At 42.6% G+C, this 24,930-nt stretch overlaps 2 protein-coding genes across 5 annotated transcripts in view; both read left to right on the top strand.

Annotated features, from left to right (window-relative positions):
• The window catches only part of mylka (myosin, light chain kinase a), a 65,449-nt gene extending 61,862 nt beyond the window's left edge, over positions 1 to 3,587 (top strand). For all 3 annotated transcript variants that reach the window (XM_036540128.1, XM_036540127.1, XM_036540125.1), the window contains 3 exons: positions 772 to 877; positions 1,146 to 1,280; positions 1,932 to 3,587. In XM_036540128.1, the coding sequence (XP_036396021.1) occupies positions 772 to 877; positions 1,146 to 1,280; positions 1,932 to 2,182 (492 nt within the window). In that variant the 3' untranslated portion in view covers positions 2,183 to 3,587. The remainder of the gene's footprint in view (positions 1 to 771; positions 878 to 1,145; positions 1,281 to 1,931) is intronic.
• Positions 3,588 to 7,609: 4,022 nt separating this feature from the next.
• The window catches only part of fmnl2a (formin-like 2a), a 67,081-nt gene continuing 49,760 nt past the window's right edge, over positions 7,610 to 24,930 (top strand). For both annotated transcript variants that reach the window (XM_036541059.1, XM_036541058.1), the window contains exon 1: positions 7,610 to 8,194. In XM_036541059.1, the coding sequence (XP_036396952.1) occupies positions 8,078 to 8,194 (117 nt within the window). In that variant the 5' untranslated portion in view covers positions 7,610 to 8,077. The remainder of the gene's footprint in view (positions 8,195 to 24,930) is intronic.

Below are 24,930 nucleotides of genomic sequence, written 5' to 3'. Positions count from 1 at the left end.
TGCAGCATGCTCTGTCCTCACCCTCATCACCTGACACATGGAGTCATTTTAAATTATGGATTGTGAACTAGAGGTGCTTTGAATGATTAACTTTCAATCTTGATAAATGGCGGGGTTTTTGTTTTTCTTTAAAAAGATATACTGCAGCTTGGATAAAGACAAGTATTTGCATGGAACTGCTGTGATTATGGGTGCTTGGGATAATATCTCTTCTTGTGCAAGAAGAAATCCCTGTCATGAACTAATAGATGTGGCTAGGTGCCAATTTATAATCATTCTCTGGTCAAGCATCCATACTCTTACACTGAACAAAGAACTAAGAACAACTTATAATCATCTTCTTTCCTGTGGTTTCTGAGGGCTTCAAAGTTTTTCTCTCTGAACCTGTTGTTCTCTCCAAAGACTGATGTTCCTGGTGAAACTAATGTGATGTTCCTTGCCTGCTAAGTGCTTAGTACAGAAGTACGCCTCTCACAGTTTAAAATGGAAACAGTGAAAAGCCATTAGAATTGCATGAAGCTGAAAACAAACCTCAACTATTATTTCAGGAAAAAACTAGAGCACAAGTGAATTGAGGTAGCGCACACTTAGTTCCAGAGCAGGAGAACTTTATCCTGAACTGTCATTTTAACGGGCACAAGAGACGAACAGCCCGGCCAGACAAGCAGGTCACTTATCTGCATGGACGTCTGAGATGACTTCTCCAGGTATGCTAAGATGACTGCTCCAGGTGTACAGGGGAAGACCGACTCTGTTGGTGTTTTCTGGCAGAAAACGGGACATGCGGTGCGAGCCATTGGCAGACTGTCGTCCATGGCGATGCTGGCTGGGGTCAGCGCTAAAAAGGGCGGCTCTCCCACCGGCAACCCAAGCGAAGGTGCCATGGCAACAGGATTTTTCCGTTTCCTTCTGTACACCTGCCTTGTCCTCACTCACATTTTGACAGTGTATTTATCACGTCTTACTGCTTAAACATAACCATTTGAGCCACAGCACTTAAGTGCAATTTTAAATCCCCCTGGACTGGTTAAAACTGAAATAGTTGTAGGTTCTTGATTCAGTTCAAACTGTGCTTTCACTTCTTGCCAGGCCATGGAGTTGTTTCTGGTCTGATTTCCTCCTGTATTCCCTTGGTGTTTGCGCAGATGATCTTGCCAACCAGTTCTTGGAAACCCTGGAGGACGAGGAGAGGCCCCAGGCAAAGCCCTCCTTCAGCTCTGTTATAAAGGATGTGGAGGTGGTGGAGGGCAGCGCTGCACGATTCGACTGCAAGATTGAGGGTAATATCCACCAAACTGTGACTTTAATGACCTCCCCTCATTCTCACCACACCGCAATCACTAATGACGAACAGCCTAATCACTGCAGCTTCGCTCAGCCGGTCATTGTAAGGTCCACTCCCAAACTACAGATGTTCAATTCAAGTCGGTTACGTAAGCTATGCTCGGAAACAGTTCTCTAAAGATGTAGGTCATCTGTTGTTAAACTCAGATTAAGGACAACATCATAAGCTGTTTGATCCCACTGTATTTCACAATGCTTACATGGAGGGCATTTGTTAATTCCATCACTACACATTGCTAAAATGGGAAAATATTTCACTTGGGTAGAAATGGCACTAAAGCAAGTCCAAGTTTCATTACATTACTGTCATTTAGCAGAGATTCTTATCCAGAGAGTTTACATAGATTACAGTTGTATATGCTACCCATTCATAGAGCTGGATATTTACTGAGGCAGTTCTGGGTTGAGTACCCTACCCAAGGGTACAGCAACAGTGTCCCAGCAGGGAATTGAACCAGAAACCTTTCAGTTACGAGCCCTATGCCTTACCACCATGCCACACTGCTACCCCAGTGTGGGTTAGTAGATAAATAAACAATAGATGGATTTTATTGTTGTTCACTGCTCCCTTTTGTGTGGGATTCCAGGCTACCCCGACCCAGAGGTGGTGTGGTATAAGGATGACCAGCCGATCAAAGAGACGCGGCACTTCCAGATCGACTACGACGAGGAGGGCAACTGCTCCCTAGTCATTTCCGAAGTGTCCGGCGACGACGACGCCAAATACATCTGCAAGGCTGTGAACAGTCTCGGGGAAGCCACCTGTACAGCAGAACTAATCGTGGAGGTCATGGCAGAGGAGGAAGAGGAAGAGGAGGAAGAGGAAGAGGAGGAGTGAGTGGTACGAGAGACAGTCTTCTGTCAAACTTTATTCTTAATAGCTGCTTTTGTGAGGCACCCCCACTCTCTCTGACAGACTGACCAACGGTGGAAAAATCGTGCTTGAATCACCCTTTGCTATGTTTGTGCACTTTCTTTTTTTCTTAAGAGTAATAACACAAATCAGATGTTGATATTTATAACATTATCGCAACATCAATGACATTCCAGCTGAGGTTGTGTGTTCAAGAGATTCATATCTGAGGCATATGTTATCAAAGAGGTCCGCCGATCAAAACAAACCCAAAAGCCACAAGTGTGCTCGTGTGTTTTCTTATCAACATTATGATCTTTGATATTACCAGAACTTTTGTTTTTTTACAATGTGTTATTTTAAAACTATTTAAGCACAGAATCCATATCATGTTGTAGTTTGAGCGTCAGTTTTGAAATATCCCAGCATGCACTTTTGTCCACTATCTCTCGATTTGCAGTTATAAACAGATCCAATCAAGTAACACTATTGAGATGTATGTAGACCATATTTCTTTCAATTTTGAAAATAAGAAATGTATCTGTTTGGCGAACTACAGAATGCAAGTAATGAGAACACTACAATATCAGTTTTTTTAAATGTTTCAGAATAAATGTTATCACAAAAGCATGTTGTGAATGGAAAAATGATCAATATTCTGTATTGGAGAAGTTACATGAAAATTCACCACAGTCATATACAGGTACATGTAGATGCCATTGCTGATCATTTAAATTTAAGTCAAGGTGCATTATCAGTGTAGAATACTTGGACAGACTGGTGTTGTACTGAAACGTTTAATAGAAGACAACACGGTGTAATTCAGTTGAAGAGAGATTTTAGTCCATACAGCAGTAATACTGCACATGGTTTTTAAAGTCCATATTTAAAATAAATATTTGTCATCATTTAGAGGATAAGAACATTCATTTCAAATAGAATGAGGAGGAATGTTTTTTTCTTCTGAAATACTCTCCTGTTGAATGGAAATTCAATGCTTATGGCACAATCCTTTAAACAGTAAAATGTTCACTCTAAATTGTGAATGGTGTGTTTGTAACTAGTTTTAAAGGTCATGATGATTACAGCCACAGTCAATTTTACATATGTATTGCACAGCTTTGACAGGTTCAGTATATTTGAAGAAGAGTGTCTGCCATGTATTCTCTGGAAAGAGTGGCATTTATAATCCAAATGAAACGGCAAGCATTTGCTCCAGTTTGGTCCACTAAAGTAAAAAAATCAGATTGGACATTTCAGTGAAGATCAAAGGGTGTTTTCAGATGTTTTTGTACAGGCCTACAATGTCAAGTTGTGTATTATGATAAAAAAACATGCATTCTTGAAATATTTATTGGTACTAGAATAGAAACATTGTACTTGCTGTATTTTTCACCTTCAACATTAAACTAAAATTTAAGATAAATGTTGTACACTATGTTTTCTTATTAGCTGAATGATTGAATGGCAAACTATAATTCTGAGTGTTGTAACCATGTAATAAGGGTGTGAAATATCCCAATTGCCTCTGGACCTTTAATAAAAGGAAAAGGTAATTAAACATCCAAATATTACATGTATAGACATTAGGGTGGATGCTTAGTTTTGCAAATGAAGTTACTAATAAACATGCAAAAGTCATTTTTGTTTTGTTTTTGTTTTGGGGTAGAATTAGTTTTTGTTAAACATATTAGAGGTAGTACGATTAGCAGGTATGGATTATAAATAACTACAAAAATCTCGGGGAACTGCTACTGTAAGTGAGGTTAACCTGAAAGAATTTTTTTTTTGCCTGATCCTTTGCTTTCTTTAAAGGATTTGGAAGGATTTTTTTAATCTATTTATCCTGAAAATGAGGTATTACAGACTATCATGTTTTCAGTGTTTAAATATATACTATACTTAGAAATCCTTTCTCCTTGGACCTAAGGTCTTTTTACGACATAATACAGCCTATGAGACCTCACACAGATCACAACAGTCACATGCGCAGCAATCAATTTTTACAGCTCATGTTCCAAACCTTAGATTACAATGAAATTGATTTGTCAACATGAGTGAATAATTCCTAGTCACAGACAGTGTCATGACCAAGTGGTCACAAGAGACACTATAAATGGGTCAAGTGGCATTTGCAGGCCTGAAATAAAGAACCATTGACACAGTAAAATGTAATGAGTATAAATCTTGGAACGCAGGCACATAAATCTTTTTTATAAGACTCATTTTTCCTTTACAATTCACCTCATTGTCTTTGTTAATTATAGGCATTCAGCAAATCGCACCATTTAATTTTGGTTAATTTAGGTACAAATTATGACTGAGTGTGACAATGGTTCATCAAGCATAACAGATGATGTCTGACAGTGAAGGTTTTTGTTTTAATTTCCAACCATTTTTTTCCTCAAAATTCCATTGTTTGCCTTTTGGTTTTGTGTTCGTTGTGTCAATACATATGTCATCCACTAGAGGTCAATATATTCTTAAATTTAAACTGATAAGTACATTTTTGCAGGGAGAGAAATTGCATATAGTGATGTAATTATATTGAAATTGGTGCACTCTTTCATATTTATGATACCTGTAGATTATTTTACTTTTAAAAATGTATGGCAGAAGAAACATATCCTGGTGTTACAGGAAGCTCCATATGGAATGACTGGGATTCTTTTCTGATTGGTTAACACAGTGAAGAATGATTGACTCTAGGCCCTGGCTTCAGTCAGCCCCAGATCACAATGTGCCCTCTGTGTGTCAAATCTCTTTTCTCTCTTTCTCTCTCTCTCTCTCTCTCTCACACACACACACACACACACACACACACACTTGTGCACTTCATGTTTAAGAACACTACTTCCTTTGGCTAGTTTAAGACAAATTTAGCAACATCTGTGAGTTGGTGTTCCTGTGAGATTACTTACACAGAGATGGTATTGTCCTTCTTTTCTGGCATCTGTATGGCCTTTCATAATGGCCTTGTAGTCCATTTTGGATACCCGGCTACAATTTCTTTGGCCTACTTAATTCGTAGCATCTGTGGAGTGTCACCATGTACAGTAGCATATTCCCCTATTCTACAGTCAAGTGCCTTTAGATTGCCATCTAGTCAATGATCAGTTTGCAGCCAACCATATGGGGTTCTTTGGTCGTTTTTACATTTCCTTGTCTTCCCTATAGCTCTCATGTTTACTGGCTTTGTTGAAAATATGATATTTTTCATTTTTAATTCTTCATTCAAAGGTGATTTTCCATCACATGATCTTTAAGTCCTCAAAATAAGTGCAATTTTCTTATAAAGCCGTAAACCAAAGGAACCTGCTATATGATGTTTTTTGGTTTAGATGCCTTATAACGCATATTGATCTCTCACTCACGAGACGCAACCTGACATATTAGTGTCATTGTCATTGATGAGCACTGTCCCTACTTGGCACTGACTGAGCAGAGGGGTGGGGTAAGGGTTGGTCTGGATGGAACTCCAGACCTCACGCCTAGTTATTGTTTTCAGCCAACACCTGAGCCCCTCTTTCTGCACTGACACTGTCTCCCTGCCCCCCCTCCTTTTCCCCAGCCAGCTGAGCCCCCCCCAGCCCCATTGGACAACGTGAACCCCATTTTGTTTGTCCTTCACTCACTCTGCCTGCTGATCTGCACATCAGCTGCTCTTTGTCTGTACCCCTCCCGACTGTTTTTCCTCGGCCGTACCCAGCTACAGCAACGCAAGGGGCCCCTTTAAAACTATCTCTCATGTGTCACACGGATGATGCAGTGCATCTTCACTGGGCGGTGAACTCTGCTGTGAGGGGGTCGGGATGACTGGAACAGACAATGATGAGCAAACAAAACTAATCAATACAGAGACTAGGAGCTGACAAATGCACAGAATCATAATGGTGATGTGGTGAAGACACGCTGGCTGGTTTTCAGCTTGGAATTTCAGATTCTAATAAGAGTCTGTTTTTGTTTTCAGTGTTTGGTTATTGCTTATAGCTTCTTATAAATGTGTCTAAAACTTGTCGCTGATATTATTTGGTGAAGGATTCCAAATGGATATGCAGTCATCACAAATGTGATTATTGCGTTTAAGTAGTGATTTCACTTGTGATTGCTCTTATGTTGCCTTCCAGCGACCTTTTCTTCCTGGAAATGTCATGCTAAGAGGTTAATATTGTGGCGCAAGAACATGTTGGCTGACAGAACTGTCTGTAATGTTGAACTACAAGAGGTCACCCCTGAGGCTATATACTTGCAGCATTCAGCCATCAAGCAGCTGAGATGACGCCCCTTTGAATCATACTACAGCAGCTGCACATCTGTTGAACCTTAGCGCTGGGCCCTTCTCCTCACTGATGTCATGCAATTACTTTGGGTGGGCTCCATTCTGTGTGGAAATCAAAACGTGCAATACCGTTATGTCATAGCATTTTAAAATATAACGTAGATTACGATTGATGGTCTTATTGCCAACACTGTATAATGAATGCGGGTTATTTACTACACGTTTCATGATAAACAGTCTCGTTATCTGATATCTCAGAATTTATATGGCGTCACTCCAGGCATTTACAAGAGCCACAAAGATTTAGAGACTGCGGTTATTGTCTTTTACAGACATGATAACTCTCTTAGCAAAAGCATTATTGTAAGCGTGTTTTAGGCTATTTTAGGAAATTAACGATATATAGCACAAATGTCACTTTACTATTTACTTTAGCCAAGTTTGCATTGAACCTAGAATTGTCATGAATTGACACGGTACACAAATGATTTACTTACTATAACGGGTGGTAACTAATGCAGTCAATGCAGTTGTTCCTTTATAGATATTTACAATCTGAAAGAGTTCAAAAGATACCATCTTATTCTTACAATTCACCTGTGCGTCGCTTGTTATGTCTATGGGCCAGTTCCAAATGTACTTTTTAATGCTCCGATCCTCTCTGCAAGGAAGTCCCCAAAATTCCTAGCAAAACTGAAAGCTCTCTCCGATGGTTGCATTGTGTTTTTTTTTCTCTTATGTAACGTCAACAACATTTTGGGGGATCTACCATGCCCTACAAGTTAAATGTAGCGAAAAGGGGCCGTACCATGTTTATAAAAACTGTTTTGATTTCCTGCAAGTAAATCACGATTCTCTCGAGACAGCTGATGATGTATGTTTATAAAATTGTTAATTTCAAGTTTCAATAGACTTAAGCATTTATTAACAATCAAACTATAGACGCAAAACGTGAACTAAAACTAAAACTTTTTTTCATGCACGATAGCTGCACATCTGCTCGGGAAGGTTCGGGAGGACTCCAAGTACCAGCATGCAGTAGAACAAAGCATTACCTCCCCTCTCCTTCACGACGTCTTTGGCACGCCCTAGTAGGGGGCTAGTCTGAAAGAGCTCATTGTGTTGAATGTGAATGTGGAGTGAGCTGTGTCGTGTGTGGATGCTGTACTGTATCGGTTGTCAGTACTGGAAGGATTAGCCAGCTACACATAGAGGACCGCTAAGCCTGAATCATGCACACCATCATCGTTACGACAACCTGGGAGTGGTGCAGAAATTGTGCAAGATACGGATAGGGAGCGCGTATTTTCTTTTGCCTTAACAGATTGCGTGCTTGCAGCTTCACCAGAAATGAATGAAAGGGGTCTGAATACCCCCGAATTGTCTTGATTGAGGGAGACACATATCTTTCAATACGTCTCGTTTTGCTGGGCGCACGCCACGTTTGTTTTTGCTGGAAGTGACCAGACTGGGACAAAACTGGGGAGTTCGCTCGAGGCATTCCCCCTCGGATACGTTGATTTTTGTCTTATTTTCACTCTCGTTTGATATTTGAAGTCGAAGATTAAGGGTGGAAATCTGCCGTTCAAACAGACTACAATATGGGGAACGCAGGGAGTATGGATTCTCAGCAGACTGATTTCAGGGCTCACAACCTGCCACTGAAACTGCCGATGCCGGACCCAGGTGAATTGGAGGAAAGATTTGCCATCGTTTTGGTATGTCAGCCAACTCCGTTTTCTTAAATAGCCTTTGTTTGCTCTCGTTACTGTTTGATTACACTAGCAAGACCAGTTGCTAAATCAGTCTATCAGGCTAGCAAAGCTGGGCAGCGAGGTCATTGATCTATAGCCATCTGGCTAACGTAATCCTAGCGAGCTAGCGCATCTATTGTGTGTGGTTGCTAGCAATCTGGTCAGGATGAACACCGAAAACATCGTTAGTTAACGGGTATCTGACGGCGTTGCTAAAGTGTTTACTCGGAGCAAACGTTGGCCAGCTAACTATCTCATTTGCTGTGTTTAAGGCATGAATGAGAATAACAAAGATACCCAGCAACGCTAGACAAGATGTTTGTCAGTCCATCTTATTTGCAGTGATTGGTTAGTTTTTTTATCACTTCGTTTATTAATTTTACTTCGGTGTGCTTAAAACCAAATTATTGTAGGTAATTGTAGGTATGTAGGCTGGTCGTGTGATGAACGATCAACCGTTAAAAATCTAATTAGAAATGTGGGTAGCTAAAGCAAGGGTTTCTGTCTGGCTGCACGGACAACCACATGGACTAAACCTTATTTGCAGTTGAAAAGGCTACAGATAAGCTTGGTAGCCAGGAGTTGAGAGTCTAGATCATCTTTCTCGCCAGAGGCGGGTTCTGACTTGGGTAACTAAATTGTCTAGTACAGGCAATGCGATGTGTGATAAAACGGTCTGGCACAGGGGGAAAACAAAATTGCAAAATACAAAGAGGTAGCTATTCGCATTTTTTTCTGTCACCGTTTGTTCAGGCCTACTGAAGTGTGTGTTTGCGACAAAAGGTCCCAGGCGAACATTTGAACAACTAGCTAGGAAGAAAACAGACAAAGAGGAAAAGAAAAAGCAATTGGCTTAGACATCGTTAAAGCAAAATGCCAAAGGCAAAAGGCAGTGCAAGTATGATAAGAAAATGTCCATCTTGTACAAAACACCGGCTTGCAACCATTTAGATAGCAATCTTCTTGGCCATATGTTTGCGGCAATGTATTTTTCCCTAAAGGGAGCATTTTTTCTTGGATGTACACATGAAATTTTGAGGGTTGTTTTTTCAGTTACAAAATACCAAGCCTTCGACACGTTTTGTTCGATCCCACTCTTTTTCATTTTGAACAATAAAAGCGAGCCAGCAAGCCACCCAGAGAAACCCATTTTAACGCGTATCGTATATTTTACGAGGTCTAAACTATCGATAACTTGCAAAACTCATCTCGCTGTTTACGTTGGCTTTGTCCTAATGGGGATTATATAGCTGCAGGGAGCCTTCATACTGTGAAACTCCTTGATTAGTTACCAGTTGGCAATTGTAGAAAAAAAATAATTCCCCCGAGTGAACGCTTTCTTCCACAGGGTAAATAAGGGGGGTTGTTCGCCAGTGGTCCAGCGTCTGAGGATGTTTACACACTGCGCAGTGCAAACAGTCCCTTGACCACCTGTGTTTACTCAAAGACGCATCTGCACATCTCTCCTCCAAATTTGTGGTCGTTATTTCTGCCCAGTTTAAACTCCCTCTACTGTTCAATTTATTGACGTTGATGTGCTTAATTTTGTTCCCTCCAACTATGTCTTTTAACACAAAGCCTGTACGTATTCAGTCCATATCTGCAGTGCTGAAAGTTAAAAAAAAGCCTTGAAAATAACAATGTTATTTAGCGTGTTCAAGGTTAAGAAAATAAAACTATCAGGTGTACCTCTATGAATATTACAGATGGGCTTGGTAAAACTTAAGCAAAAAAAAATAAAAAATAATTAAAAAATGTCACCGCAGGAAACAGCTTGAAGATGGGACATTTAGCCTGGGATTTTACTTGAGCTAATGGAGGGTGCAGTGGGTGGTGCAGTGCTGTATAAGGTGGCTGCTACTATCCTGTCCAGACGATGTTGACCCACGTGGACGTGAGAACAGGGGAGGCCCAGTTTTATGAGGTCATGCAAATGTGGGTCAGACGTGATTGTAGAGGCACCTAATGCGCCAGTGCCCGCATTCTCCTCCTCCTCCTCCTCCTCCACAGTGCAACCCAGGCTCTAACAATTAACACTTGGTAAAGCGGGATATGATGACGATTTAAGAGTTTTGGGGAACTTGATGGCACACATGGAAAATAAGATTCATTTAAAAGGGAATACAGTCTGGATCTCTTGTCCCCCCCTCTCTAAACTGGGCTGTGTCTGCTGCAAGGGCTCTCCTAAACATTTTCCACCCTTATCAAATGAGTTAACATGAGAGCCTGTACAGCGGTTGTTAATGCGTGTCACACTGCATTCGTTGGGCCGTTTTCGCTGTGTGTCTCTAGCTACCTCTCAGAGGGAGCAGTTCTCTGGGGGGGTGACGTCATCCACCGTCTGGGGATTGGAACTTTCCGTCTAATCTTGTCTGTTTTTAGAAGCGCTGGCTTCTCATCGGCCGTGGACAGTGTGGGCTGCATTTAATGCCTCATTTTCCCGAACGTGGGCCTGAGCCAAACTGGCCCGAACTGGCTGTGAAAGTCAGCAGGAGAGGTGGTTCCACGTTAAACGGCTTTCGGTCAGTCCTACTTTTGGGGGGGACCTCCCAGCTGTTCCTCTGCTCACCGCTGTTCCGCAAGCTGTCCTCAGCGGAGAGATCTCAGACTCTGCTCACGCAGGGCCACACCCCGAGTCTTCCAGCTCCCTTTAATAATAAGCCGAGCTCTCGCAAACCAGAAATAGCAGGTGAATTTCGTTCCAGGCAGGGCTCGGCTACGTCACCCTGTGCTGTGGTGAGGTTAAACCCTTCCTTGACCCTGACTTCTGCTGGACCGGGACCATGCAGCGTAGGGTACCGGCGGAGTCTGCCGGTGTCCTTTGATGTGGAGATGATGTATTAGAAGGCGTTGAGTGCAGCACATGCCCTCTGAAGGGTGGCTGGCATGTCTGGAAAGTCGACGCTGATGCCAGGATCATGCCCTCGCTCCTGGCAGCATTTGCAGAGTGCAGCATTAGTGGTGTTTAGTGTTTTAATTGCAGCACTTAATGTTATTTAGTGCTGTAAAAAAAGGCCCGGTGCAGGTCAGTGGTGCCCAGCAGCTGACTCTCTATTACTCGCCTCAGTGAGCGTGTGACTGAGGCATCAGTGACCTGACCTATTACTCCCCCATCAGAGGCTAATTTCTCGTTATTGTTCGGGGCGTAATATATGTTGAGGCTATGCCGTCCGCAGTTAACTGTGATTCGGGCTTGTGAGTTTCCAGACAGTACCTGAGGGGCCTTTTGTTCATAGCCCTTGCTTTCACAGGTTCAAATGGGAAGGGGTTTTAGGCACAGCTTGACATTATCCCCTGAATCGTGGTGAATTTGTTTTTTTTTTTTTTTTGAGCGCAGATCTGACTTCCAGAGATGTGCTTCAAAAGATGTGAAAACATCATCAGAGGCAAAAGAAAACACTGTGTACAAACAGCTGTAGAGCTGTGGCACCAGAGGGCAAGATCAGATGGAAGTGCTGAAGGCCACACAGTGTATCCTCGGGTTCAGATTGGCTCACCTTCCTTATACAGGGAGCAGGCGTGCCAGTATGAGGCTGAGTCCCAGTCAGCCCTGCTTTCACAGTCTTCATCGGTGAGGCCACCTCACGCATGGGATTTTGCTGACATCACTGAGTGGGCTGCTTGAGTAAGCGGATAATTAGGGGTTGGGGGAAGTTAAAAAAAAAAATCCTCTTTCTGGGAAACACTTTAAACTTTAAACATTACGCAGCATCTACAGAAGTTTTTGAGAAGATTATTGCAGCACTGTAAGTTTACATGTGTGGTCACTGGTGCTGGAAAATATGGGGAAACCCATTTAACTAAACTCTCAGCAACTTGCTAGTTTGACCCATCTCATTGTTTTGCAAGTCATCACCTGGGTAACATTGTCAGTGCATTTACTGAAGGCATAGCTGTATCTGGGTAGCTAGATTGCTGGCTGGTTCTAACAGCTAACTAATATTAGTTCTCTACTTATCCAACTAATGTCTTTTCCTAAGAAGATATTGTGCAAGGCATTAGGCTTGTTTGATTGATTAGTTTTGATCATTCGGTCAAAACTAATTTGATCACATAATAGTGATGGGAATTGAAACAGTTGACAATGCAAAGAATTATGGATAATCGGTCTCATTCCCACACTGTGAGGTCTCTGTGGTGTAACAAGCCCCTCCCTCTTGCCCAGATTCACCTCCTACGGTTTTGGGACATTGAGGCATTCAGTATGGCCTGCAGTGCAGTTCCAGCAAAGGAAGTTTGCCAAGGAGTATGCAGGATTGGAACTGACCCCTTGTGCCTTTTTTGTTTGAGGTATATGTGCTGTACAGGGGGTATGCCAGGCTGTACCAGGAGCAGGCCATAGCACTGTGTTCAACTAATTTTAATGATCGTGTTTTTAATTGTAATTATTCCAGATCTCAGACTGGTACAGGTATGAAAAAGCACTGCACTGCTGGGCTGTTTCCGCCATTGAAAACCTACTTACAATCTCACATTTTTTTTGGAAAATAAAAACTCTGCATTTTCCCTCCAAAAAAAAGAAAAAATTTGTACAACCAAAAAAAAAGAAAATTGGACAAAGCAAAGTGCAACACAAATGGAAATTCTGAATTCAAGAGGTTTTTACTACTGTCTTCTCTCAAAAAGTGATTATTCATCTGTTTATAATTTCCAGTTTGAGTTACTGACCTTGTGGCTGTGCTTCTGTCTGATTGGAGACCTATCAAGTGACTGCAAAATGCCATGCACAACTGCCTCTCATATCAAATCTGCGAGTCTCTTACAGTGGGGCTGTAATTGAGTGAGAGTCATTACACCACAGTAAGCGTGACTGAGAGAGTACAGCAAGGAAATCAGTCAAACCCTTTAGATTACAAATACATTTTTATTGGATACTTTAATATGTTTGCATTGTAAAGCTAATGCCAGTCACATGAATGCTTGTTCTCTCAGAAATGTCACTTTTGTTTTCGTTTGCAAGCTTGGTCACTCTGATTGACACTTTGCTTAATCAAGGAAAACTTTATTTTAGGTAAGTCTGCCTACTGTAATGCCAGTGGTTACCTCCGTTTAACAGATTTATTAAAATTATATTATTAATTGTTTCAGAATGGTTTTGGTATATTTCACATCTTGGATTTTCCCCTGCCAAATAATATCAAGTAAACTGATAGCATTTGTTGGTTCCAGTCAAGAGCGTAATCAAAGAAAATGTCTAAACAACCAAACAAGATCAAAAACATACCAGCAGAATCATGATGAAGTGAGTAGCTACTACATTTACTTCAGATGGAAAACATTGTCATCATGCTACCTGAAATGGGAGCATGTCAAAGATTTTGTCGCTTTTTGCCTAAAAAGCTGATATCCCACATAATAGCCGTAGTAATGATTATCGATGATTATTATTGATTGTTTCCTGTGTTATAGCTGAGGTACAATTAGCTTTGGCAACGTTAAGATTTGCTGACCAGCTAAGACGTAAATGCTGTCCCATAGCCAATATTTAAAGCCAATATATGGCTGTGTTATTCACTAGTATGTAATATGGTGTACTTTTCATGAAAGCATATGCAAAATATACAGTAATTTTTACTGTTGTGAGAACTGTTTTAATTGCATTTTATTATATTGCAAAGCCTCTACAAGTTTGTGTGCGAATACTTAGGTTAATTGTTACTTTTTGTTTTTTTGCTCATTTGTAAATAGAGTGCTGAATTTGTCCAGTTTTTATATATGACAAAGTATGTAGATGCATAGTGAATAAACAAAAATAAATAAAAATGGGGAAATCTGGGGGGGGGGGGGGGGGGGAAGGATTTTACAGGGCACAAGGAATATAAGAAGCAACAGGATGTTCTCAGTTTCGCTCAGCTTGCACATTTATAATGTTGGATTAAATGAAGACAATATTGATGTGAGCCTACCATTTGTAACAGGAGAGACTCCCTCGTAGCTTTCCCACTCAGGTAACAGTCCCAATTGCCTGCATTTTGTCAGAAGCCGTCCCGATAATTACCTTACACCACTAGCTTTTAGTAACTTAATCAACAGTGGAGAAGTGAACAACAACCTAATCAATCAATGGGGGCTAGGGTTGTTTGAGCTGTAGTGCACTACTGAAGGGTCTATCTGGAAGCTGCAGTGATGAGCAATGGCTTCGGTCGATAAACCTCCTCATCAAAGGAAATAAAACTGCCACTTACATGCTTTTTTTTTCCTCCAACATGTGAAATTTCACCAGATTAGGCCTTCTTACCACAAAATCATCCCTTTGTGATTACACGACATGAGGCTGGTTCCACGCACAAGGCTGGCAAAATCCTGATTCCTAAGTGGCCAGCCTCTTTTAGCAGTGGTAGGCTAAGCTGTATCAGGAACTTCGCCCCTGATTGCAGTTTAAAATGTGTCTGTATGAAAAGGAGCCCCCGCCTCTTTCAAACTGTGCGTGCCTGTTTTAGTGCTCCACCATGTGCTTTTCGCATCAGCTGCAACTTCAGAGGTGCTGAGCTGAATAAAAGAAAATACTGAAAACATTTTTGTAACCTGATGCCAGGAAATGTACAGCTCTGCTGCTGGCTAATTTTACTGTCCTCCCCAAAGAAGCAAAGAATTTTCATTCATTGCGTCTTCAGTCCAATAAAGCCACGGTCTCAAGTTATGTGTCTGTGTGGGTTATATGCTGCATGTAAAATATGATTCTCTAACCAGACGTAGTTATGTCTTCAGTGCTTTGGTAACCTGGGGAAAGCTGCATCTAATGTAACCTTGATCAAGTTAATGGAATGTAAGGTTTTGTTTATGCTAAGCTTAAGGCCAGGGACATGGCCTTAAAGCAGAAAGCAGAGTTCTGTGTAACTTGGTGCTGCCTTACGTTCACAGATGTCTGCTAAAGTAGTCCGTTGACTAGCCTTTAGGGTTATGGTAACTTGTTTTTCGTTCAAAATCCATTAACATTTTGAACTTACTGCTCTTTTAAATATTTTTAAACCCTGTTTGTTGACTTAAAATCATTTTGATCTAATTACATTGATTTATATTAAATAAATGTGCACAGTAGTATCCTGCCAAAGCAACTTCTTTGTGGTGAACGTCTGAGTTTCCTGTTTTATCTTCTTGCTGTGATTTTGTATGTCGCAGTATTTTCTGTAAACAGTGTAGTGGTTCCATGATCTCTAGGCTCGCGGATTGATATTTTATATGGATGTTTACTCCATTTTGCCTGGATGTTACAATTATAAATGTTAGCAGACACTTGAGTGTTTCCTGAACTACTGTGTATTTGTTTAGAATAAGAGTAATCCACCACTCCGTGTTGTTAACCAGCGTACTTGTAGTTTACCAAACAACATGCCAAACTGTTTGTTCCTGATAGTGAGGAATTATCAGTTGAAGGCCCTCATTTCATCACAAACATGGATATGTATAACAATCTTAAAGTGAAACTGGAAAAAAGTAAGGCCGTGTTAGCTTTTAATAGGTCCTTTCAGACAGGAGCATGTCTGTAAGCACTGGTCTGGTTGCCATAGTACCCCTGAAATGACTATTGGCTGTTGCTGCTGGGTAAAGAATCAAACCGATGGCAGTGTGGGGGGAAGGATAGGTGTTGTCAGGAGAACCATCGCCAGCTGCGTTAGGAATGGAATTGCCGTGTGTAGGCCTTGTCTTCATTTTATATTCCTGTCACCTTTTGTGCAGTGTTTTTTATGTTTAAGTATGCTCAATGACAGACAAATCAAAAATCACAAAGCTTTTGTCCTGTGGTTGTTGCTTAATGTAGTCAAACGGCAGCGACACACTGAACAGATCTTGAGTTTGGTGCAGTCAAAATGGATGTTTTCCACTCATTACTCTCCTCAAATTGTGTGAACTAACTGAACTAACTGTCACGCATTGAGGTGAATGCATTAAATGCTGAATACAATCAGAAAATCCATGTTAAACAGGATTCATCGTGGCCTGTGTTTCAACCTCACAAAACATGCATTAATGAAAGCTTTTGTGGTTCTTGGCAACACGGAACTCGGTCATCATTTGACGTGTTCAGGGTGCAGTGAAATGTGAGTTTGAACATATTGCTTATTGAGCAGTTTTAGTCAATGTATTTTAAGGTTTAATGGCCGTTTGGCACTGTAAGTGGTTATTTCTTCAAAAAATGGTTCCGTTTGGCATTTACAGCAGTTGTCAACCATAGGAAAATACTCTTCAGTCTATGGCCCACAATATGAGTCACGTCATGTGATGTGGAAGGCAGCACACTCAGACTTTTCCAGAGGAAGGTCAGCCCCCCAAGAACGGTGAAGGCCACATTCCACTTCACCAGACTGTCCATGGATTTCTTACAGAAACTTTCTGTGTTCGCCGCCTGTAGCACTGTGACTTCCCTTCTTTTGGGCTCTTACTGTCAACCTAAACCTGCTACCAAAGGACAAAAAAAATTATGAGGCAATTAATTGGGCTTGCTTGAATGCCATATGGGAGGTAGAGGCTTATCTGTTGTTGTAGCTGGAGCCCTCAGTTGTCTGTCCAGATTACACCTAAGCTGCTTTGTTTAAAGTACTGCGATTTTTTTTTTGTCATCATTTGACTGCAGTTCACGTACTGTTCCAGTTCCTACATATTGTATTCACTGGTACATCCGTCTTAGGGGAATTCCCTAAAACGTTTTTGGATGTATTTAATTACATTTGTTCATGATTTAATTAACTTTTTTTTCTGAAATTGTAAGTACTCTGTAAGAGTTTTTGTGTTTCTGTGGAAAATAGTTTAATTGTTTCACATATTGCAAGGTTTTATGTGAATCGTTGGCTCCCTCCAAGGAAGGTACTTCTATATATGGAAAAGGTTCGGCAACCTTTTAGCCTTGAATAGCTTGGCATACCCTTTACACAGCTACGAACTGCTGCTGTGCTATTCCAGCCAATGTAGTAAATTCTGGAATGTCTTTGACAAGGATAGTAATTTTAATTTCCTCATTTTGACTGACTGACTGACGTTTATGCCTGGTAATAGACTGGATGCACTGTGTGAAGTCCAGGTCATTGGTGGGGCATGCATCTCTTGCTTTTGGCATGGGATTAATGTCTGTACTCTTACTTTCAAAAAAATTAATAAATTGGCATGAAATATGAATGATTCTGCCTGAAAAGTCAGATTTGCCGTATACAAGGAGAGGAGAATTTATCAGTCCTGAAGTCACAATACACTGCTGTTGGCGAGCATCTGTTCTGAATTAGCTGCTACTGCTGGCTTTTTATTTTCCTTTAAATAATTGCCATTTTCCCCATTTGTCATCAGTAGTGTTTTTCCCCTCTGTGTATCTGTGTGGCAAAAGTAGACCTAGACCACTAACGTGCATTTTCATCAATCATGTTTAGATGGTCTTAAAATCACAGTGAAGTAGGAAGATTACTTTATACTAACGTACTTTACAAATTGTAAAGTTAAAAATTATTTTAATGAAAAATCTGCATAAAAAAAGAACACTCACCCCCTTTTATGTACTTCAAAGCATTCGAGAACCAATCTTGAGAGTAATCTTGAAGAATCCAAAAGTCAGTCTTTCAGCAGTTGTCTTACTGATCTTAGACATTCTGCCATAACACGCCAATTAAGATTACAAGATGCATCAGACACAGTGCAAGCAGGCTGGCAGGATCTCATACTTGACAGTTTGTGGCTGTAATATCTTTTTTATATATTGAAACTCAGAAACTTTCTCTGTTTGACTTAAGACTTGCTTCCTTAGTACATACTTTATGAACATAAAAAACAAGATCACACAGTGGCTTGCTAGGACCAGTGTTGAAAAACAACTGCTGTAGCAATTCAATGAAAGTGCAATCTTCAGTAAAATAAAATTATTTTGTTTACTTGTTTTGCGAGTTTGGAAAGTAAGTCTATGTAACAGTATCCAATGAAATTTAGCTTCGGCAGGCATTCATTTCGCTTTCATTCTTTCCAGATGTGAAGGTGTTTTATTTTGGACTCTGGAAGAAACGTCTGATCTCGTTTGCGAGAAGCTCAGTTGTACAGTGTCGAGAGGGCCTGGAGGACATTCTTTGTTGTTGGGAATGTTCCCCTTTCCCAGATTTGTATCTTGGCAGGCTTCGATTCACTTCCTTTGTGCGGCTCACAGATGATGGGACCATGCTCATTTTAGCAGCAATGGGATGCTACTTGGCTGTGGTCTGGGAGGGCTAACCGGGGTCTGGGGCCAAAAAACAGACCTTGGTGGGCTGAGTGGTGCCTAGGGAACGCTGCAGCAGGACCTGGGCCATCCGTGACCTTCAGGGCCGGCCAGATACACACCTCATTGCCTGAGACCCCCTTCATCATGGCATTGAGGCCATCTGTGGCTCTCCAACGATGCATGAACCAAAGGGGTTTACTCATGTCAGAGAGTGCCGGTAATGCAACAGATGCATGCAACAGTGATTATTATTCCTTATATTAGGTTTGGTCAAAGAGTCCCAGCCGCTAATTATTTTTCATGCTGGTAATATGACAGCTATGGTTGAGGTTTCAGCAGTGGCATAGAGGCGGGACAAACACGGAGAGATGCGGTTTCGCACTCTTTCGGGTTTAAATATTCCGTTCTTTTCCCGTCCTGGCCCAGCCTGCTGAGCACGGCTGAAACCAGTGCACGCTCCATCTTGAGAAAGGGGAAAAGCAGCGCGCACGCCGACCGCCCGGCCTCTCCCCCGCGATCTCATTGTCGACTGTTCGGCGAAACGAGAACAATGGCTATCTTCTGCGAAGGAGTGCATCGATGCCGGCCCAGCGCGGTGTGGACAGCCAGCGGAACAGAGCCCGTCTTATTCTGTGACAGACAGAGCCTGGCACCAAACCCAAACCCGCAGGCTTCCCGAGCGCCCTTCCAGAGGCCCGGGCCTGGCGCATGGAGGCCCCTTCAGACCGCACTGAGTGCTGTGTGTTGTTCCGGAGGTTTGATTGAAGGGCGACCAGCGACATCGTGTTCAAGCCCCGGGATGCTTCCTTACTAATTAGCCATACCAGCATAAAAAACACAGGCTTGTAACTGGAGGGGAAAGCGCATCCAGCCAGTGTGCTGGGGAGTAATATCTCAAGTAACAAATAACAAAAGGGGTGAATGTGCACCAGTTTTAATGACGTTACAGGAATGACTTTGAAAGAAAAGGAATGTCCAGCACTCAAATTACTCCAAATAACTTCAGCAGCACCAGCACTGCCACACAGTGTTTCTTTCTCAGATGTACTGATGAAGGCACATTATGCTTAAATGTCATTTAGAGCCATTGATCCTCTCTCCTTTGGAGTCGTTTGACCATCATTTTCTTTTTGAGGGAGTGAGACCCCCTGAAAGTGTCTGGCCTCAGTGTCTCTGCGTGAGATGGTTTATGAAGCCTGCTTCAGGGACCTTGTGGACCTCTCATTCAGCTGGCTGTGTGTCAGTGCTCCATGTGGTAACCATCCGCCTGTCTGTGGGGTGGGGGTGCGGTGTTGAAATCATCAAGCCCCTCTTATAATTCAGCTATATCCGAGTCGGGCACACACATATTTTTAGGTTGGCTTGCTTCTGGTCTCCACAGTATCCCGCTGAAGTGACTGTGGGTGTGCTGTCTGGTCCTTGCAGGGTCCACAGTGTGGACTTTCTTCCATAATGCCTGACCAATTTCGTTTTCAGAAGGGACTTTTACAGTTGTACCATTGAGAAAGCTATAACGACTACTTCAGGAACCGTGTTTCTTCGTTTGTAATGCAGCTTTCTCTGACAAATAATTGCTATTTTTGAAATGCATAACCATAGAAACATAGACTTTTAATCATGGATCACAGCAGCTGTGTCAAAGTGAATCTCATAAATGTGTTTTAAAAAGGTAATTGTGAAGAAAATTACTAGTATTTTTTAGAGGACAAGCTAACTGGAATGTAAATGAATCTCTCCAGAGGAAAGTGGATAATTATTTGAAAATTAACCTCAAGGAAAGCAAACATAGTAGGCTTTAGTTGCCTTTAAATAACTGTTTTGTAAGTAAATGGCACATCAACCTGGCACTCCCCTGAGTTTCACTTTCCTACAGAACAGCACAGGCTTCTTTTTCTAACGAGGCCGCAAGTGTCTGAGTGTTGTAAGTGTTCACAAAGGGTCCTATAAAATATTAACTGAATTTAAAGACTTTTATCCGGCAAATATTGAAATTATTGTGTCAGCATTTGTTTAATGCTGAAATGGGGTGGCAGTGTAGAATAGTGTTTAAGGAGCAGGACTCGTAACCGAAACGTTGCCGGTTCAATTGCCCACTGGGGCACTGCTGCTGTACGCTTGGGCAAGGTACTTAACCCACAGTTGCCTCAGTAAATATCCAGCTGTATAAATAGATCACATCATAAAAGAAAATTGTAACCAATGTAAGTCGCACTGGATAGGAGCATCTGATAAAATGACAATAATGTAATGTATTAATGAATAGATAACTGTTCATTGTCCTCATTAGCTGGCTGTGGAGTCAGGAGCAGGTGTGGGATGATGTAAGGCATGGCCAGTCTGGGCCATCTCATGCTGAGACCAGCTCATCCCGTCATTTTGGCGTCCCTTGCCTATCAGTGTGTAGCAACACACAGCATAGAGTGACACTGTGCTTTTCTCTGGGTGACGTTTGTATAGAACCTTATGTGGAGGGTTTGTGATGCAATCACTGTTCAGGGCCACATTTAAAATTCTGTGGAGTAAGAAGCTGAGGCCGACAGTATGAGCTGGCAAGCTGCCCATTTCTTTTATGTCTGGCGGGCTGCAAATGTTATTGTTTTTTTTTTTTCTTCAGTGTTGCAACTAGTGGTTCACAAATCGGCCTTGTCTCTACAAATCTTTAGTATTAGAAGGAACATTTGCATTCTTTCTGATTGGAGATTGGAAAATCCAGACACAAGGTTTGTTGATGGACACTGTGGGAAAACAGAGTAGAAGTTGCTGCTTCTGTTGTTTGGGCTCCGAAAAACCCACAGTGTTTGTAATCTGCTTTTCTCCTCTGTCTTTATTTCAAGGACTTTCATGCAGCGCTTATGATTTACAGTTCTGTGGTAGGCTCCGAAGCGCATACTGCAGACCATAGCTGCCGAATGGCTGGCAGACGAATCCAGAATTGCCTTGAATGATTTCAACGGAAGAAAGCTGGCCTGATGTATATCTCAGGGGGACTGGAGAATGTTTTGGTTTGCACGGTGGGGGTGGGGAATTTTTGCTGTTTGATATTGTGCTTGCTGATAGCGTGACTCGCACCGTGGGTTAAGTGCTAAGAGCGAGCTGATAACATTCAGTCTCTGCAGCCTGCGTTTGCAGTCAAGTGTGCGCCCTTGTTTGTTTGTCTTCAGAACGGGGCTCGCACTCGCCGATTTGCAAATTGCCCCAATATATGTAAACCCTTTATATTTTGCCACAAGGATATGAGCTATTGAGCTGTTAAGAGCCATTTTGCTTTTAAAGGTAGGTCGTCTTGTCTTAGAATATACGATCTAGAGGTTATTTCTTCCAGTTGAGCTGGAGCCGGTTTTCTTGGTACAGTAACGTTGGCCTGTGGCGGCCTGGATCCCCCACAGCAAGCCTTGGACTGAGACAGCGCCTCCACTCTACTGCCAGTGCATTGTGTCATTGTTAGAGGAAAGGCTGCATTGTGTCTACAACGGCTCTGAATAAACGTTGCATCTGCTGGTTGCATCCATGCTGAAATATTTAGGTATGGCTCTGCAGGCTGCTTTTTTTTCCCCAGCCCTAATTGAAGCGAAACTGTGGGGAAGTCTCCGGAGACGTTTGTAGCTCTATGAAGTGGCTCGAGTTTAAAAAAAAAAAAGAGAAAGAGTGACGGGTTTGCAGGGTATTCTCTTGCCAATAGCAACATCTGCACAGAAAATGGAAGGTCCTGGTGCATTTAAATGTACTCCCATGCCCAGCCTGGCTTTGATAAAGGCCTCGGTGACAGCTCCTTGCGTGCCGGAACAATGAAGCAATCTGTCGGTACAGGTTTATTGGACGGAAGACCCGTTCCCTCCCTCTTGGCTCGGTGCATCGCTGGGAGTGATCGCGCCTTTAATAAAGTTAGCAAAAAAGGGTTTAAAGACAGGGGAGTAGCTAAACAAAGGTTTTGAAAGCCGATTAGCCTTCTGTGAGCTCAGATGCAAAGAAGGAATGTATGCAAATAAACGCCCGAATCAGATCGGCCCGAGATTTGGCAGCGCCAGTGTTGCGTTAAAGGCAACCGATCCACACGGCAGTGCTTGGCTTGTGTTTCTCACAGCAGTGTGACAGGGCAGGTTCTAATATTGCAGTTTTAGCAGACTGGAGATGGATTGCAGACAACTTCAGTTTTTCATATCTGGTGGAGGCTTTGTATTTTCATTTCTTTATATTTTATGCTGCTATTCTACAAAAAGAAACGAAACTTGGCAATGTTATATTGAATCTAGAACTAGCTGACTGAGGCCACTTTTTGTAGATATATGCTATTTTCCTCATAGACATTGTTTTTAAACTGCATTCAGAAATGGCTCAGTCTAATCCATCTCCCTGATTGACAGCTCTACACTCTCTCAGCTTCTCGGTGCTCTCTGACCTTTGCTCGTGATGTAGCCAACCCCCTGCGTGAGCCTCTGTTTCGCACTCAGCTCCAGCTGCAGGTCCTGGAGCCATTGATTCAGACTCACATTCTGACGCTGCTCTCCCTGTGTGTTGAGGAAAATTTGATCAGACCGTGTCAAGGATCTGAGATGGGGAAACACGGCCGCCCACATTCTCACGGGTACAACACCTGTATCCTTTAGCGTGTCAGTTATGTCCCATTCCCACAGAGCAGCAGAGCGTTTCTGCCCATTGTTCGGGAACTCCTCACCATCCTCAGGTTGGCAGGCGGGTCTCGCATGTCAGGCCGATCCCTGATACCGCGTTATCTGGTTAATAGGTCCTGGACGTTTTGCCTGTTATCCGGTTCCTTTTGTCAGAAAGAGGCCCCTGGCACTATCGGTGCTGTTAGCAGAGCTGTCAGACCCGGTTTGGAGGTGGAGATTTGCAGAGGGAGTTACGGACTTTGATGGCACTGAAACCAGCCAGCCAGGCAAGGTCTGTCCTCTGAATGCTGCTGTGGAGCGATACTCTGGAAAAGGGAGGGGGTGGGGGGGTTCATCTGAGATTCACAAATGGCATCAGGCTTCAGCAGAGTGTCTTTCACACTGGCGAACACGGGAAAGGTTGGCACATTTAGGATCCATCTCACAGTCTCAGTCTGATGTCAGGACATATGCCACAAGTTGTTCTGACTCGTACAGCGCCCAGATCAGACCGTGTCTGGCTAGCATCAGTATGGAGATATTCATAATACAGAGTTCTGAAGAAGTGCTTATCGATGTACTGCCATCTGTAATGTCATGAGGATTATTCCTATTTATACTGTTCCAACATGTACATTATCACTGTTTTCATCAGCACTGGGGTACCAATGTGGTGTTTAAACAAGAAATCAGGCAGGGCTAGATCTGATAGATAGGTCTGTGACGTTGATGTGATGTTTTTCATAATAATTTGTGGCATAGGCATTTTGTAATTTGTGAAAATTAAGGCCGTGTATCCAATCTGTGGTGACAGTACGCCATCACAAAAAAAAATACAGTTTTGGGGGTTAAAAGATGTTTTTGGCAGTTACTGTAGTGGTGAATTTCTGGCACGATCCCCATTTTCCCCTCTGTATGTAAATAAAAACAGCTCAACAGAGCTTGGTTATAATTATCACTGCTCTCCTTCGCTTTCCCATAAATCGAACCCAAACACTCGGCGGTCACGAGGGAAGCAGCATCTGCCGGGGGAAGAGTTGCCACCCACGGCTCTGACAGCCAGGAATGCTCCTTTTCGACGAGCCCTCGGCCCCCGTGGGCGAGGCCGTTAATGGCTCACAGATGGCTCCGCTGAAGACCCCGAGGCTGCGCTAAGCCCCCTGCCCCCCCCGGAAAGGGGGGGACAGCCTGGTCCGCCGTGGCCATGACTCCATTGGGCTGGCGGAGTGAGTGATGGTTAGTGGACGCACCAGGTGGCACCGCTGAGGGTCTTGCTGGCTTTGACACTGTGTGTTCTGTAAGCTAGTGTGTAGGATAGTGCAGGTGGAGCACCTTTACTGTCTGGAGGTGGCAGTGTAGCATGGTGGTAACCAAAAGGTTGCTGGTTCGATTCCCCATTGGGGAACTTCTGCTGTACCCTTGGGCAAGGTACTTAACCCGGAATGTAAGTCACTCTGGATAAGAGTGTTTGTTAGATGGCAATACTATGCTGTAATGTAATGCAGGTGTATCTGCTCCCCCTCCACCTCCGCTTGGTCATGTGGTTAGACCAGTGCTTTCATAGCTATAGTCCAACAGTGGTGTTCTACAGGACACTTAAAATCGGGATTTCATATCAGTGTACAGAACTGATCTGCCATTGTCTAAATAAGGATTAATTTTCAGGCTTTGATATGCACTGAACTGTCTGTGCTGCGGTTTAGATCAGCTTTCACTGGTGAAGTGATCTAAAGCCACTGTCCCATTTTGCAAGCTATCTGTCTTGTTTGTTTTGCTGACACGTCTGCATGCTGAGTTGTTGGACGTATGGCCAAGAGAAATGGAATGTTGCCCAGTTTGTAGTCGGGTCTTTTGTAATTTGAAGCTCCGTACTGTTCGGTATTACAGTGTCAGGGGTCTAAACCTCTCATGCATGCCACCTA

The sequence above is a fragment of the Megalops cyprinoides genome, chromosome 11, assembly GCF_013368585.1.
Source record: "Megalops cyprinoides isolate fMegCyp1 chromosome 11, fMegCyp1.pri, whole genome shotgun sequence".
NCBI lineage: Eukaryota > Metazoa > Chordata > Actinopteri > Elopiformes > Megalopidae > Megalops > Megalops cyprinoides.
The sequence above is the reverse complement of the archived record's forward strand: the minus strand, read 5'-3'. Positions and strand labels throughout refer to the sequence as shown.